Genomic DNA, 18,349 nt, shown 5'->3' on the forward strand with positions numbered 1-18,349 from the left:
CACTTTCTATCTCCAAGTTTATTTTTTTATCCATCCCTGCACCCATTTATACTTCTGGCCATCCCTTCTGTTATGTTCTGCAGCCAAAGGGACGAGCAGTGAGTCGGCTGCTGGAGAGTTTCGCGGCCGATGAGGGCTTTCAGATGGATGGCAGCAGCTTCTCGGAGGAAGAAGAGGAGGAGGACAGCAGCCATTCACACAACAACAAAAGCCCTGGATGTAAGAGATACCGTTGGGCGTCTCGCAGCAGTGTTGCAAGCAGCGGATAGTTTCAGCGATGTTGAAATATTAATTGTGATGTTTGCGTTTCCTTGTACAGTTCCTAACTGTGTCCTGACCAAAGAACTCCTAACTGATGGACTGAAGGTGTTGATCTCCAAGGAGGATGAGCTTCTGTATGCTGCCAGGGTCCACACTCTGGAGCTCCCAGACATGTAAGCAGTCAGGGTGTTTTCTGAATATAGAAAAGGCAATGAGATTATCGAGGTTGAAATTGAAGCAGTGGTGTAACGGAACGTGGTTAATCCATGATCTGTACCAGTTGACTGTTAAATGTTAAATGACTGAAAACGACTTACCTGAAATCTAAAATACTGCACTGTCCTCCATCATTGTTTTTTCCAAGAAACTGTAAATGCCATCGTCACCATCACAGAAGGCCCGCTACTCAATTCATCCGATTGGCCTACTGCCATTATGTTAACTATCGATGGCACAAGCAGTAATGCTAAGGGCAACTATTTCAACTGACAGCTCAGGCACCAAAATTTCTGTTGTGATTTGGTCCAGTGGGTACTGAAAATGTAGGAACTGGTACAATATTGACACCCAGTTTGAATACCTGATTGTACTACAGAGTGGTGACAACAGACATATATACGAAGAGGCCGCATTGGCCTTTGGATCAGATGTCATTGCCGCCATACTGTGGTCAAGGGAAGATTGTGAACAAATACATCCAAATGAGGAGCTGCATTTTTCCTGGATATAAAGCACTATAATATTTACATTTCTAAACCTAACTTAGTAACTCAGAATATTTTTTCCCTACTTCACATGGATCATATGAAACCCCTCTTTGAAATCAGTTGAGAAATGTAAATGTGTATTGCTTTAGAAAGCTGAGATGTGTCTAGAAATCAATGAATTATCCTGGAGGCTAACACACCCTTCCAAACACCAACCCATTATAGAAAAATTCATGCAAGGTTTATCAGGGTAGCATCGCTATGATAACAAAGAGGAATTCTGCATGAGAGTAACTATAAGTTAGCATCAGTATCTTTTTTTTTTTCCCTCTTCTTATTTCTCTCTTATCTGACTTCATGTCTTTCTTTACATTATACCCCACATCATCCCATGCTTAGCTCAATATCAATACGCTCCTCTGGCTCAGGCAGCGAAAAGATGCTAGAACAACAGCAGAGTGGGAGTAACATATGACATGGGAGCCAGGCAAGCATAATACAAGCATCTGAAAATAGCCTCATCTTTCTCTCTCTGCTCTGCTCTTTCTCCAGCTTTAGCATTGTTATCGACGGCGAAAGAGGAAACCGCCCAAGAATCTATTCATTGGAGCAACTGCTGCAGGAAGCTGTAAGTTCACCCCGCTGCACTAAAACGCTCTTTGTTACGAGAAACACCATCATTTCTTTGGTCTTCTGGGTCACTCGACACTTCTATTTCTCTTAGATATCCTTCTCACACTCGTTGCATTTCTCCTTCTCCATCCGGCTTCCAGCCTTTCTGCAGCCCTGCCAGTCCCTTCACTTTCTCTTTTTCACCCTGACTGTCTCTCAGGGTCATTGATTATGTTTACATGCACACTAATTTTATTCCAAATTTGATACAGGTCATGCAAACAATATATTAATTTTGGATATTCCAAATTAGGCTTTATTTCCAATGTAGCATTTTCCAATTAAGATATGGGATATTCAGATATTATTCTGGTTTTAGGAGCATTCTTTGGACATTATGTATGCAGTGTGTTCTGATTATCGGTTGGGATTTTTACTGCAGTTTGACAGACAGCCTTTTGCCCGTTTACAGTCAGCTCTGTGCATTGTAAACAAACCGAGTAGCCAACAAGAGTTTGCAAGGCTATGGTAGAGATGCATGCACAAAAGTAAAGCCTACATTTCAGGTCGGAGGCAGAGACACACCAACTTTTAAATATTATGAAAAAGCTGGATATCAACAAGTTTTTGGATGTGCAAAAATACTGTTAAACTCTTCGGGAAGATGCATGAGTATGCACAGCTGCATGCTGATAGGAATATAAGTGAAATATTCAATTTTGTTAGTCCTGCGAAAAGCATAGCTTGGATTTAGGGCTGGGCGATATGGCTTATAATTAATATCTTGATATTTATAGGCTATGCTGTAATATACTATACATACATACATACATACATACATACATACATACAATACAATACAATACAATACAATATACAGCAGTGAAATGCAACACACACATTATTTCAGCAGTAATATTAACCCAGAAACAGCACATATAACAGTAAAACACGGACCATTTTGCTGTACTTAATTTTTAAGTGATGTGGACAAATTGTAGGGATGACTATTGGTGCTTTCACAAAAAATATACAGAGGTATTATAACACAAGGAGATTTTGATAAATCATCAGTAATGTGAATATAATAATTAAGCGGGTAAAGGCAAATAACAAGAGCTAGAGGTGTCAGTAAGTTTAGAAAAATCACATCACTTCACTGTATTGCAGCCTTTAAAACCAGGAAAAGACAACACTTAGGTCATATCATGATATAATGATATCCAAAATAAAATACAACATCTAGGAGATGTACCTAGTCAGAATAAGGGCTAAAAGCAGAATATTTTGTGCATGTGAGCATGGTCACTGAAGGTCACTTGAACCTCTTAAATGAACATGAACATATGGGAGGACAGGGTTTATGTGTGTGAGTGTCTCTGAATGTCTAAACCCAGCTCTGTGTGTGGGTGGGATAATCCCCAAAACACCTGGATCCATTAACATTTTGAAGTTTAAATGGGAGATGACACGGACTTTACATCCCTAATGCTGCCAAAACATTTCAATTTTAAATGCAAAGATCAACACAGATATGTAAGAAGATGAGACAGCTAATGGAGTGATCCAAAAGCGTAGGGTTATCCAGCTATTTTAAGACATATGTCTATTTCACAATATTTTCACAACTGCTCGCCCATTTTGCATTTTCAGTTGTATCTGGGCTGGTTGGGTTGTTTTATTTTTCCTAGACCACAAGATTTGTAATTCTCACTCATGTTACGATACAATTATAGTTTACCTAAGTCATCCATGTAATGAGACATAATTATAAATTGTAGAAAACCACAGCACATTCTTGGCTGGTATTCATTTGTATTTAGGTAACATGTGCTTCCTGGTGTGCGCTGCATCCAGAGTGGAGTTTTAGTGTTTACTGCTACAGGTGACCTTTGTCCCATTTTTTTCTTACTGAGAGGATGCTGGTCTCTATGAACTACTAACAGCTGGGTCACCTAAAGCACAGTCGTCAAACCCACATCTTTTCCAACTGTGGAAATAAGTCTTCGCTATTGCCAAACAGGGCACAGGATGTTGTGTTTGCACACAAAGGAAAGTCAAGAGATGAAGACCCTGGAAAAGTAGAGCAGAGTTGAACTGGCATGATTGTACCTTGGATTAATGGCTTTTGCCGTCATTCTAATAGGGGAAAGGAGACGCTGCCAAGAGGGCACAATAGCTGTGCCTCATCTCATTTAAAATGATCATATTTCATCTAATGTTATGAATGATGAGGCTGTGATGTATAAAACTATAAACAGATTTTAGACTAGACATACAGTAATATAATTTCCTGTTGGTTATATTATGTGCAGCATGTATGGAAGTGAGCTATTTGATTTTTTTTTTTTAATCTTAGCTGGCTTCAGATTTTTTTAAGTGGGGTGTATTGAGTAGTTCTCGATAGTGAGTTTATTACCTACAGTAGACAGTTGCACTTCTTTAAATTAACTTTTTTTTTGTCAAGTATTAGTTCTTTTGTTGGTTTTGTCCAGCTATAGCTCAAAGTAATTGGCTAAGAGTTACAATAGCATTCAGCCGTCCACAAGACCATCAGGTGCTTGTTGTTTTGCAGTGGAAGATACATAATGATCAATGTTAGTTTTCCTACAAAGCCTTCTCACAGCACCATTTTCTAACTCTCCCGGCTGTTCCACACCAGCACTTCTGGCAACTTTAGTCTTATCTAAATACTGATCGGGTAGCAGCTGGTACTAATTATGCCATACTTCCACTTTCTTGTCTTTAAATTAGTCCAAAAGCCATTTATTTGACTCTGACACCAATACCCCGATTTTCACCATGCTCCTTCTCCCTTCCCGTGCGCGCACTCACTCACACACACACACACACACACACACACACACACACACACACACACACACACACACACACACACCCACATCCACACCTCATCAGTCAAAGGGTCCCTCGCCATGGCAACAGTAAATGAAAGCAACCTGAAAGAGCCCCCAGTGAGTGGCGGATGCTGGGGCTGCCTGCATTGTTGGAGGGAGGATCTGGCAACCTGCAATCACAAGCCCTCTATTCAGGCCCTCTTTAGTATTACTCAGCAAGTCAGGATTTACTGCATCATGGCTTCCGTTCTTTTCAACCCTGACTGGCACATTGGCATGAGATAAGTGCCGCTTGGAAACGTGGCACAGTGGCTGCCCATGCACAATGCTCCATGGCTCTCACACTGTTTGTATGTATGTGTGTGTGTGTGTGTGTGTGTGTGTGTGTGTGAGTGAGTGTGTGTATACATGTATGTCTGCGTGTGTGCAGCCTGTAATGAATCTTAATTATGTTTTGGTCTGGCCCACAGGTCCTGGATATACGTCCAGAGTCAGAGTCTATGCTCAGTGAAGGAACCAGGGTGTGCGCTTACTGGAGCGAACGTTCACGCTGCTTATACCCCGGATATGTTCGCAGAGGTGAGGGATCAGCTTCTTCTATCTCTGTTTTCCTGTGTATCCTCTGGATCTTCAACCAGGGCTCCACCTAAGAATAAAACAATAACCAGTTTCACAATAAATTGTGATAAAATTCCAGTATTACTGCTCAAAATTCTAATTATTATTGTTTTGCATCAATGAAAACACTGACATGGCCAAGGACATGATGCCATTTCAAATTGCTGAGAGGATTTTAAATAAAAACTTGTGAATTTCAGTGTAAGAATCAGTACTTTTTAAACATTTTCTGCACATTTAAACAATACTAGATTATTATGATAGCCATGGTCTTTTTGGTCACTGTTTCATCACTAGCTGCAACTAATAATTACTTTCATTATCATTTAAAGATTAATCCTGAATGTAACTGACAGATTAGTTTATAAAATGTCAAAAAATTGCTCATCATAATTTATCCTAGAAACCAAAGTGACATGGTCAAATTGATTATTCTGTCCCACCAACAGTCCAAAACCAAAAGACATAAATAACAAAGAAAAGCATTAAATCTCCACTTTTAAGAAGCCGGAACAACTAAATGTTTGACATTTTTGCTTGAAATATCTTTTAATCAACTAATTGATTATTAAAATAGCTGCCAATTGCTTTCTTGCAACTGATGAACTGACTAATCATTACAGCTCTATCTTCAACATCACCTGAGGAAATATATTTTTGTCATATGCAGGTGGTTCATCTGATGAAGGGAAGCAAGGAGGAGTGATGGTAGAGTTTGATGATGGAGACCGAGGAAAGATTTCTCTCCCAAACATCCGCCTCCTGCCTCCGGGATACCAGATTCACTGTGGGTGTCTCTCTTTGTGTAATTGTGAATTTTCTCTTTCATGTTGCAGTGCATTTTCTACCTGTAAGTAAATACTAATATTCTTCTGCCCTTTGTCCTTTAGGTGCGGAGTCATCTCCTGCCCTGCTTGTACCCAGCGGAACAACAGCCAAGAAAAGTTCTAGTCTGGAGCAGGCACCCATCAGCGACAGACCATCTGACAGACTCAACATGATCAATACTGTCATCAACAGCCAAACTCTAACTGTTCACAAAAGAAGGCCAGGTGAGAATTAATCTTCAAAACTCTTATTTCCACCGTAAGTTACCTAGAAGCTGTGATGATAAAATTTTTTTTACCTGTGTAACAGTATCACAAAATTATTGATTTGATTGCTCCAACAAATCATTAACACCATAATGCTTACACTGAATGAAATATATAAGAAATGTTACGTAAAGCTGCGCTATTTCATGAAAATATTCCAAATGTCTTGTGTAATTTTATACAAAAATCCCTTGACTTAACCCAGTGGTACCAAACTTTTTCTGGCAGGCCCACCTACAGAAACTGAAAAAAGTTTACACACACCCACACCCCATATTTTTTAAATCAATTATTAACAATAATTGCAGAAGCAACTGATAAAAAAGAAATGGAGTAGAATTTTAGTGAAAGAAAGGCTAATATGAAGCACCAACAAACTGTTGTTTGTTTATTTCCCCAACAAATCATATTCATTTAACTTTGTTTCGCTCTATATTTCTCCCGCGGTCATCCACATCCCCCCTGCAGTACCTCCAAAACCTCCAGTTTGGGAACGACTAACTTAACCTGACATTTAGTGATACTTCCAAACCATGGGCTCTTGACTTGAGTTCAAAACACATTTATGTGGTTTTGTATATTGCTCAACTATCCAATCCAACACAATAGCCTTGCAAAAGATCTTGTCTAAAGTTTACAATGTTTTGTTTTTATTCACACTCTTTATTCACACTTTATTGTTCATGTTGGGCAGCAGAAGCTTTACAACGAGACTTACTGTAGGGCTATTGGGTTGACAGCTGTACCAAATAAACTGGTCAGTGTACAGTATGTACAAATTAGACACAGCTTTGTTTCATTATAAGCAATTTCTTGTTAAAACAAGACTTTTTTTCATTCTAGGGAGACCAAAGGGTTCTGGGAAAAAACAAAAGCAGCAGCAGCAAGCTGAGAATGCCAATAAATGTCCTTCACCTTTCCTGGGCTGGCCTTCATTGGCAAACACCAGAAAGAGGACATCTGACAACCTGTTTCAGCTCAATGGGGCACCCAGGAAGGCCTTGAGAGGAAAGGATGAGGACCTGTTCCCCTTGCCTCAGACCCAGCCACTGGCATCCACCCCAGCCAAAGGTCTTTTCAGCAGTAGCTCCTTTGAGGTGGACTCTTTCAGCAGCATTGCAAATGGCTACTCTTCTTTCTGTACTCAGTCTACAGGGCCAAGCCCAGGTTTATCTATGGGCCCCAGAAGTGGCCTGTATGGCCAGAGGCGCAGGCAAGATGAGCTTGTTATGCCAAGGGGCAGGAAGTCTGGACAAGAGTTCTTGGTCAAGTTAGATCACGAGGGAGTAACCTCCCCAAAGACAAAGAACAGCAAGGCTCTGCTGTTGCGAGGTGGATCTTCCAGTGTCAGTGGTATGCCAAGGATAGAGGCTTATTCTCACCCAGTCCTTTTGGTTAAAGACAACAAAAAGGGCGGTGCATCCAGGGTAGAACTTCTCGTGAAAGGAACCACACCTCAAAGAAAGCCCTCCCATTCTCTGCGTCTGGGTGAATATGGTGACTTGGGCTTCAGCTACCACAGAGAGTGTCACAACTCTTACTCTGATCTGGACGATGAAGAGGAAGAGAGGAGGAGGACTGCACTGGCTGCAGCCTCAGGAGGACTAAGGACAGCTGGCCGCTTCCTGTCTCGTCTCTCCGTCTCCTCCTCCTCTTCTGGTTCTTCAAGCTCCTCCTCTTCAGGCTCTCTCTCCAGTTCCAGCCTGTGTTCTTCTGATAACGATTCCTCCTACAGCTCAGAGGATGAGGACAGTTCCACACTGATGCTTCAGAGTTGTCTGTCTTCCCACCGGGGTCTCCTGCAACCCTCTGACCCCTCCACCTCTTCAAGGTCACACCAGCACTCCTTTGTAGCTAAAGCTGTGGCTGTTTCCAATGCCAAAGGAGGCCACCCTGATCAGATCCCCAACAGCAAGTCACTGAAGAGGAAAGAATGCACAAGTTCCACCTCTAAATCATCTAAGGATTTCGTGAAGAAACCTAGGATGCTTCCAGATGAAAACTCATTTATTCCAAGGCCCAAGATGTCTGCATTCCTAGCAGGACGACAGATGTGGAGGTGGTCAGGAAACCCTACACAGGTGAGAACAGTAAAAATGTTTCTACTGCATCAATGCAGCAAAGATTTGTCCTTCACTTCCTTCATACGATCGGTGCAGTTAGGTTAGAATGCTAAATCACTAGAAGTCAAGCCAGGTAATAAAAAAATTATCATCATTAAAGAAAATGTCTTGTTTTTCACAGCGGCGAGGTCTAAAGGGAAAGGCCAGGAAGCTTTTCTACAAGGCCATCGTGCGAGGCAGAGACACGGTGAGAGTGGGAGATTGTGCCGTGTTCCTCTCCGCTGGACGCCCGAACCTCCCATATGTAGGTCGGATTGAGAACTTCTGGGAATCCTGGACATCCAGCATGGTGGTCAAAGTCAAGTGGTTCTACCACCCTGAAGAGACCAAGCTGGGCAAGAGGCATCGAGATGGCAAGGTGAGCCCTTACAGAGGTTACACTTTTGTAGAGACTGTTTATCCTTTTCACATGACATCATTGATTCATACAGTGACAGTATTATATCATAAAATAATAAGGGATACATGACACAAAACATGATTCTATCTCTTTTCACTCTGATGGTAATGTAAGCGATGATATCTTATGAAAGAAAAATATTTTTAAAAAACAGATGTGTTAATTGGCTCCAAATAGGAATGAAAATGAGGTATAGGCCTACATGTGTTTTTGGAAGAGCAGCTTGCCCCATATTGTCAGTTAATTAGTAAACATTGTGTGATTCATTCTCATGAGTTAGACAAGTGCTACGATTTGACACCTCAACAGTATTTATTTGGCAGAAAACCCAAGCATATTGGCTAAATATAAGCACAATAGTCAATGTACCACAGGGCATGTCTATCAGTATATTTACATACAGCAGCAACAGATACACATACTGATGCGGCTCACACAGCAGAGGAGGCTTTCGTGTAACAACAAAGCTAGCTAAGCTTGAGTTGCAGTATGAAGATCCACAAAAATCAACATGATGTCCAACATCCAAGCTACTACTCAGGTTATTTAACTAGCTTCCATTCACACAATTTCTCTTGACTGTCCCTCAACATGACAATAATAGTTCGATATTATCCCAGCCTGTGGGAGTACAACAGATACTAGTCACAGCCCCACACCATGCTAATGCCAAGTGCAACAACAGTCCTCTGTACTCCCCTGTTAAAAAAATCTCTAAGTGAAGACAACTTGTTTCTCAATGGAAATCATTCACTGGAATCCTCTATGTTAATATAGTGATAAATTCCATTTTGACAAAAAATACATTTACTATCCTTATTATTCTTCACAACGTATATGAGTTTGGAAAGACATGGATGTAAACTGCAACATGACAGGTTGGCGGAAGCATAAAACTGCATAGTTCTAGTTCTAAATGTAGAGTGTGAGGAAGTGGCGATGCGTCGTCCATCTTTATTGTCAGTGGTTCATACAGATAATGATGCAACTAACCCTGTCTTATCTTTTCTAGCATGCTCTGTACCAGTCGTGTCATGAGGATGAGAATGACGTCCAGACAATCTCTCATAAGTGCCAGGTGGTGAGCAGGGAGGAGTACGAGTGTCTGACTCGCAATCAGAAGCCGAACAGTACCTCCCCAGACCTCTACTACCTGGCTGGGACGTATGACCCCACCACTGGTCAGTTGGTCACTGCTGAGGGGGTTTCCATCCTGTGCTGAACCTCCATGAGGACACTACTGAAGGACTCATTTGGAGGAAGATAAAAGTCCATGACTTTGCCTACAAGACCCTCCAGCCTTGAAAGACAACAAGTGCTCCTTGGGAATGCCTCAAGGACCCATGGACTAAAAGTCAGCACCAAAGCAGGGCTGTCTGAGGTTACACACTGGAGTCTATTGGCGTTTAAACCTTTGTGGAAGGGAAGGAGATGTCCATACTGGCTGATCCTTACAAGAAGAATAGTAGTATGTCTGGGTCTTCCTGGGCAGATTCAATAAATGGCGTTTCAGTCGTCTAAGTAATCTCTTTTTAATGGATCCATGTGATTGACAGCTTCATAACTGGTTTTAAGACTCATGCTTACAGCTCCTATCGTATGTCACCAAAGGAGAGCTGAGAGTACATTTGACTGTGCAAAATACCATGAGGCTGAAAAGTCTCTGTGGACCAATTCTTTAAAGGTAGCCTTACCTAAGGGAATGGAAAAGAAAGTGAGGCATGGGGCTCTCCCTAGGCCTCTTCATTCCAGGGAAGTTAAAAACATGTAAAGGATGTAAAGTTGATGTCTGTAAATATTTTGATTTTTTTCCCAATCAAGCCATACACTTCAGTACCTCTCGCCTGTCTTAACTGTTCAGGTGTACATTGTACAGTTCAATTATTGTATTGTTGTCTGTTGTCTATATGTACATAAAAGCTATTTTATATAGGAGTTTATTGTATATATGAGATGTATCTTTCCATGTTTGCGATTGATTTATTTTTATATGGGTGTAGAATACATTACGTTGTTTTTCCTTTGCTTTGGGAAGTCAAGATTGGAGATGTTAGTGTTGCACTGCATATGCCCTGCTGAGACAGACAGAGACAGACAGAGCACAAACAAAGGCAGAAGAATTTAGTCTATAACAGGACAGGACTCTGTCTCTGAGAGAGAGGGGTCATCCTGTTTAAAAAATAGGTCAAGTGGCTTTTTGTAAAAGTGTTCTGTTACTTCGCATTTTTGTTATCCTATTTTAAAAACATCTTTTTATTTATGTACCTCTCAGTTGGTCATCATCACAAGGCAGATCCCGCTGGACTGCAATCACGGGTCAAAAATGATTTAAGTATATGAGTATAATTATGAGTAAACCCTTTTGACACAATATTTGTGTGTGATGAGTGTCCTGGCATCACTATAATCATGTCCACACAAATCAATTTAGAACAAGACTGGGTCTTTTAATGATAATGTGTGTAAATGTGCATTGCACTCATGAATGCATCACTCAGCACATTATGACCTACAAAATACCAAAGTGTCTTTAATATCTTTATTTCCTTTATTTAAATTTAACATATGTCAAGCACCTGTACTGAATTAAAATCAGAAATCACTGGTAATTTATAGAATATTTGTCCTCCACTATGTGCATATATATTGGCTTTGCATTGTGACAATGGTTTCTTGCACATGTACCTGCAGTTTTGTTTAGTGCAAACATGCAGCAAAAGGCCACCTGGGAGTGTGATTATGAAGGTCAAGGTACTGACAAAGTAAGATGTTGAGTACTGACAATTTGTTGGAATTAGTCTATTTTAGTTTCATCAGCCATCTGTGTCTATTTTGTACAGTACACGCACATACTCAATGCTAACTGTGAAGGACAATCAGATTCACAAAGCAATGGACATAGAGTAGGTTCACTCAATCTGAAAATTACTTAAGTTTATTTAATTTGTGCCAAGTACATTTTGTCTATTTTGTCTTGTTTGATATGCAATCCTGATTATTCTTTGTTCACAAAGTTTTATTTTGTTCGCCAACATTTTATTTATTGTCAATGTTGCTGTTTGTTCATGCCAAGAGCGCTTTATGAGAATGTGACATTGTTTTTCTTGGTGTGATGTCGCATTTGCATTTCTTAAATAAAACTGGTCTTGTAGAGGCCATCTAGTGAAAAGAAATAAAGCAACACTGGATTCTTCTCATCCACAAACCTCTGTGAATTAATTCTGTTATTCTGGCTGTGTCCCTGTCATCTTTCTGCACCTGCCATTTCACACATTTATGTTAAAACCAACATTTTTGCACTAACTGCTACTTACAAAACTCAGTTTTTATCAAACTGTGATAATTATTTTACTCTGCTTAAAACAGAAAGAGCAAAACCCTTAGAGCAGCAAAAATGTTACCACACTCATCAATTATAGTGTGTCTGTGTGTGTGTCTGTATGTGTGTGATTTGAATGTGCTGAAGTAAAACTTAGGAAGCCACTTCTTACTGTAAGAACTCTTGGAATCTGGTAGGGCCTTGACTTCAGAAAAGACACATTTTATGGACCAAACAACCAATATTAACTTTGCTTAACATTACGTGCAGCCCTAGATTCTGGAATAGACAAATTGAGTAAAGTTTTATAACTGTGATTATAATAATGCCTTTGAAAGAACAGAATAAACTGAATTTTGTCATTGAAATAGGGCAAAAAGACACAAAACTGATACCAAAAACACAATATTTTAAGACTAGACTAACCAAGCACACATGCATTGATGTGCCCGTTTCAACAAATGTCAAAGGGAAGTTTTCTTTTTTAACTTCACAGCCTGTGCACAATGAAAAAGTCACTGAATACTGTCTGGTTTTGTGATGCTGCAAGACAAATTTTAGGCAGGAAAAAGACTTAAGTCTTCTTTTATAGCTTTGGTACTTTCAATACTATCGGTAGCTACACTGAAATAAGAGACTTCCTGGACCAACATAAAAAAATAATTCAGTGGGTGACACAAATATGTTAATGGGACTTGTTAACTTGATTTGAACTTAATTCATCTGTGTTGTGGTGCAGTAGTTTTTTCCAATGTGGTTGTAAACTGAATAAAAGAGAAAATTGTTTGAAAATGAATCACATTTTTTCTAATTCAGTTAACAAGTTAAATGCAAAATCTGCAATATATATTTACTGTAATAAATCATAAACTGACCGATATATCATCAGAGATCAAGGAAGCATGCTGAAATACACGCTTCTCTGACGACTTAGCTTTACACTGACAGACAACTGACTGTTATAAACAGCTGATCAACTTGTAGTGTAGGACTCCTCGTCGCTTGTTATTGTGAATTTACAATGCTCATGCACATGTCTTCCGCTCCCTGCAGTGTTTCTGCAGCTTGCCTGAGCTTTTTCATGACTGGAGAGGAGGGGGCGCAGCAGAAACAATGCACTTCAACCATAGATTGTATCTTAAATAGGGATTCAATCATTTAATATACTGTCTATGGGTCCAACTCCATATCTGGGCTGCTGTACTTATTCTCAGACGCACATCTTTTACATATTGCTCCTCTAAGTTTGTCTAACAATTATCTTTTTTCAGTATAACTGACGGAGATTGTATCGTTTTAATGTGGTATCGAAAAAGCAAAATTAGAAAACTAAAATATCTGTACTTTTGACAAACTTTCAAGGTGAGACGACAACATAATAAGCTTTTATGACCAGTTGAACTCATTGTTTTGATCATTTCTGTTGCCTTTGATGGTTATTCTGTTTATTTCTACCAATATCACACAGCTGACTCCTCCTCATATCATCTCCCAGCCTCCACCTGTTCTAGGTTCGCATTACTAGACGCGGTGATGGCAGCTCCTGCCTTGTTGTGCATTATGTATATCACATATCTCATTTATATGTCTGTGCTGGGCTCTGTTCTTCATATCCCGTCGGGAGTTTTAATGTGCTCCCCTTAGAATTTTGAGGCTACTTACTTGGATTCATTTGTAAAGCACCATCAAGCACAGGGCCCTTTTTCTGCCAAATTCTTTTATTTGTTGCGATAAATCCTTTGATGTAAGTGTCTCTGGCTGAACTAAGTTTATGTGAGCTTTGAGTTCCTTAGTAAATAGAGACAGATCTGTCACAGCATCAAATAAAGCCTACTGGGTTTAGCTGCCAAGCTCTGTAAATATGATGTTGACTGATTCAGAGATAGATGTGAATTCTCATGATTCATGATAAACTACATTTGTCTATTTTCTTTTAAAATGAATTGGTTCTTTGTTGGTGTAGCTGTGAGGTGGTAGAAAACCAGGAGACAGGCCCAAAAGCTAACTAAAATTACAATTTTGTCCCAAGTCTGTCAGCATGTGTTAATGTTTTCAAGATTTGTCAGTGTTCATTTTCTGTATTTGTGTTGCAATTTTATAAATAAATATGTGCTGTATGAGACAAAGTTTTTTTTTTAAATAAATTAATAAATACCATAAAAAGAAATTTAAGATTTTATTCAAATTGAATGATTGTGATGAAAATAAAAGGATTTATATAGTAAGCCTTTTTCACATCTCTTTAATTGAAGATAGATGTAAAGGAGGGCGCTCTCTAGTGGAGCAAAAATCACACTACATCACACACACACATAATAAGCTTGCCGCCTGAAAACACCTTTTTTCCTATTCTTGAATCAAGACAGTGCAGTTTTATGAATTTGAAGTGTACAGTAGCAGACAAAATGCCAGCAGTAATATGAGTCCTTCTTAATTCAGTGCCTGGAGCAGCAGGTATTCCTCTGTCCCACCACACCACCCATAACCTACAGCATCTGTCCATTTGCATGCATGCTCATCAGCTCTGACAAAGCCAACCTCTGTAACCTGAATCAGTGAAACAACCACTGGCGAGGCCTGAAGGAGACACAATATAGGTCAGTGACCTTTCTCTGCAGGCCCAGGGGTCTTTTTGTCCTGCATGGAGCCTGAGCGCTGCCCCTCCTCCCCCTAATGCCCAGACAGGGGCTAATGGGCACATCAGTCATCTCCAGCAGCGGCCCAGTGAACACAAACAGCTCTGTTTACCACCACAACCTTTGGTGTTGACTATGGCCAGTGCCCCGTGTCTGAGCTGTGGCCCTTCCTACATCAGCAGCATGGGGGTAGGAGGGGCTGTGCTCACCACTGGAGCTGAGGATGGGGTTAAGGGTGTGGGTGTGTGTAGGGCTGTTTAGGTTATTATCATGTTTTGGGAGGGTTTCGCTTCATTACTCCTCTGTGCTGAGTCGGGCTGACCCCGGAAAGTTGAAGATTTGTATCATCAGAGCCCTTGGTCAGAGATTCTTCGATTCCATTAATCAGTTTTTTTGTTTGTTTGTTTGTTTGTTTGTCAGTCAGTGTGTAAAGTACTTCTGGGGACATTTTGGTCCCAAGAGGTTGCTGCAGAATGAGGGCTCTTAATGTCATCTCTAGGGCAAAATCATTCCACTACGTCAAGATGTCTTGTACATACACATACTATACATGGACGCTGCATTGATCGCTTTTATTGCTGTTACGTCAACATTGCTGCCATATTGGTAAGGGCAAGACTGACCCCTAAAGTACATCAGATCACAATAGAATTCGATGTGACTTGTGGTGTTTATGCCACAAGAAGCTCTGGCTTTGCCCACAGCTCTCTCCTCCAAAGCTCCCCAAATTACAGCAGCTGTCTATGGGCAAGTGGCGTCTGTGTCCCACCGCTCCACCCAGCCCTCGCCACACACCCTACAAAGCGATATATGCAAACTTTTCACTCAGGTTGAATATTTTCAACTCATGGTTTCTACTGCCACTTCATACAGTTTTGCATGCAACACTATATTGAACGCCAGGGAGCTTGGGCTTTTGTTATGGTGCTTTTTAAAACATTTAATAGACATTTTTGAGTTTATGAGTTACAATGAGCTAGGGATACATTGGGGCTTACAAGGGTTCATGGCTGACGTGGAGCAATTTAAAGAAAAAATAAACATTTTTCAAATTACTGACTTGGCCTGAAAATACTCTAGGATGAACACGTTCATGGACAAGAGAGGAAGACAGGCCTTGCTGAAATGAAAAATGGGGGAAATTACAGTTTCATATATTTCGACCATGGTAACTGTAATACTGTAATGAACTATGGTACAGGCCGAATGATAAAATTGGGTACTAAGTGACTTTGTAAACTACGTCAGAAAATCATAGTATAAAGTACCACAGGCTCCTCCTCTCCAATCTTTAATAATAAATAGTAGGCTACACTATTAAATAAAATACTGGATAACAGATTACCATTGCTTGCCTCATTTTTGTACATTATCTCACAAATGTCTGGAATAATAAATTGGCAGGCTCTGTATTTCTATGTTTATCCATCCTCCTCCTCTATCCTTCATGCTTCTTCCTATTCAGTATTCTTTAACACACTGTTAAGACAGCTCCAGCCAGGGACACGCCACCAAAAACAGGGACTGTCCCTGGAAAACAGGATGTCTGGTCACCCTAGTCTTTATGAAAATAAAAGAAAAAAGGAAAAAATAGTCATATATACACATTGAACAGCCAAATCTGATGTGACTGTGACAATATTCTGAGTTGGATTGTCTTAGACACAATCATGATATGATTGATATTGATTTTGGTAGTATGTTTTTAACAAAGTCTGCTTTCTACATTAGGCCAATTAAACATGCTGTATCCAGGGAAAGATAAGGTCACTAAGGTGTCTATCGCTTTCCTCATTTGAAGCAGATTTTAAAATCTATAATCTGGATTCAGATCCCTCTCACTTGACAGACTGGTCTGCCAGCCGTACTTTTCCGTGCCTGTCTGCTTCAGCTCGCTCAGCATCCAGACTGTGTTGCTCAGTGTCAACAGGAGGAATGCTTTCCTGCACAAATATCTACACCTCATAAATGTCTCGCCCTCTGCGTGACCCTGTCTGGCCTCTGACTGTGAGGGGGTTGAACAGGGGACAGACAGCCCGGTCTGTGTGTGTGTGTGTATGTGTGTGCAGCAGTGGGGTTGAGGTGAGGTCCTGGGTCTTAACAAGGTGCTGGGAGAAGAGAGCAGGACAAACAGATCACTCAGACGCTGACTGCTTCCTCTTAAAGGGCACTGAAGCCCTGATCATTCGTTTTGGAGCATATCAATTATAGAGCAGTTACAGCAACTGTAGAATAACCTCAACCATACTGTGTAAAGAAGTAACACGGAGGCTTTCAAACAACTCCTCTGTGGAGTTGAGCAACAACGCAGCCTCTGTCTGTGAAAAACATAAAGAATCTTTGATGTCTACATTTGTATTCACATATTATACAATACAAGTATACCATACAAATACTGAAAAGTGATGCTTGCAGATGAGGTAAAAGTGGTAGTGTAGTGCAGCGTTTCTCAGACAGGGCTCTGTGGCACGTGAAAAGTCTTCAGATTCATTTATTCAAAATTATGATATCAAACATATGAATCTAATTACTTATCTATGTACCCATTTATTTATTTATAAATACATACAAGACAATAAATAAAAGGGACTCATTTGGGAAGGCTAGAGGTTAAAGCTTAATCCTAATATAATCCATTTCTGTATCAGCACTGTATGCAGGTTGTTAATCCAAAAAACAATATAATTATTATAAATTTTTTTGTGTCTAGGACTTCAATTTCTTTTTGCTGTGATATCGGAAGGTAAAATTCTGGTATCATGACAAGTCTGTTCCAGGGGACATACATGAGGGGACCCAAGTTTATTTTAGATTGTAAGGTCTGTTGTAGTGTATATAAAAGTGTAAATACAAAAAAGGAAAATAACAGGCAAGGCAATGGATCTGATGGTTGACAACATAATTTTGTTTAGTGATGGATTCAGCACTGAGTCTTTAAATGACCTCTGCAAGCTGAAAGTGTATGCATGTTTACAGCGTGCATTATGGAAGGCTTTCAGAGGTGAACTAAATGCTGAACCACCTGCTGTTTGCAAATACCTACACTTCCTCACAGGGATACGCTGGACTAATGCATACTCCGGTGTTGCACTGACACATATGCCAACACACAGTCAAGTCACTAACTGCGCTGTGTGTTGCTTGCCATGGCCCAGATCCAGCCATGCCACCCCTAATCCAGTTCTCTGTTGCTCATTATTAGTGGCTTGTAAAGATTCTGTATCAGCTATGCTAAAAGAGCTTTTCACAGTATTACATGGGATTACTGTTGCTCCTCGCTACATATGTTGCACACAAACTCTGATGTAATATCGCCACCCTGTTTACATGGCGCTGAAAAATTAACAAATGCATGACTCATTAGCAAGGTTTTTCCTCTTTTTGTTTGTGGGTTAAGATCGTGTCACATCCTCTTTTATCCAAAAATCATCCTTACAGCACGTTTCCATGTCTTCCCTTCTGTTGTGTGATACAACAATGGTGTGTCCACATATGAATGAACAAAGAAAATAAAAAGAAAGGAGAAATCAGCATGTTCATTTGAGAATACTCTTCAAGGAGGGGGTTAATTTCCTCATGAGAGTTAAGATTTAGAGAAAAGGGGGATTTAATAGCCACATGGTCTCAAACTATCTCTGTGCTAAACTGCTCACTCATAATATATTTATCCAGCTTGGCAGCAACCACAGAATAATCAGGGAATGAATGCAGTTTGTAGATG

At 40.2% G+C, this 18,349-nt stretch overlaps 1 protein-coding gene and 1 long non-coding RNA gene across 2 annotated transcripts in view; one reads left to right on the top strand and one right to left on the bottom strand.

The window, feature by feature from the left end:
- Positions 1-11,878, top strand: part of bahcc1a (BAH domain and coiled-coil containing 1a) — a 93,233-nt gene extending 81,355 nt beyond the window's left edge. The window contains exons 21-29 of the mRNA XM_084745273.1: positions 84-219; positions 320-434; positions 1,521-1,596; positions 4,909-5,017; positions 5,727-5,843; positions 5,947-6,108; positions 6,994-8,231; positions 8,395-8,631; positions 9,686-11,878. Coding sequence (XP_084601399.1) covers positions 84-219; positions 320-434; positions 1,521-1,596; positions 4,909-5,017; positions 5,727-5,843; positions 5,947-6,108; positions 6,994-8,231; positions 8,395-8,631; positions 9,686-9,895 — 2,400 coding nt within the window. The 3' untranslated portion in view covers positions 9,896-11,878. The remainder of the gene's footprint in view (positions 1-83; positions 220-319; positions 435-1,520; positions 1,597-4,908; positions 5,018-5,726; positions 5,844-5,946; positions 6,109-6,993; positions 8,232-8,394; positions 8,632-9,685) is intronic.
- LOC146309467 (uncharacterized) overlaps positions 4,943-18,349 on the bottom strand; it is a 54,893-nt gene continuing 41,486 nt past the window's right edge. Inside the window, exon 3 of the long non-coding RNA XR_014772505.1 lies at positions 4,943-5,084. This is a non-coding gene — a long non-coding RNA (uncharacterized LOC146309467). The remainder of the gene's footprint in view (positions 5,085-18,349) is intronic.

This window comes from Lutjanus erythropterus, chromosome 19 (assembly GCF_056507025.1).
Source record: "Lutjanus erythropterus isolate fLutEry1 chromosome 19, fLutEry1.hap2, whole genome shotgun sequence".
NCBI lineage: Eukaryota > Metazoa > Chordata > Actinopteri > Lutjaniformes > Lutjanidae > Lutjanus > Lutjanus erythropterus.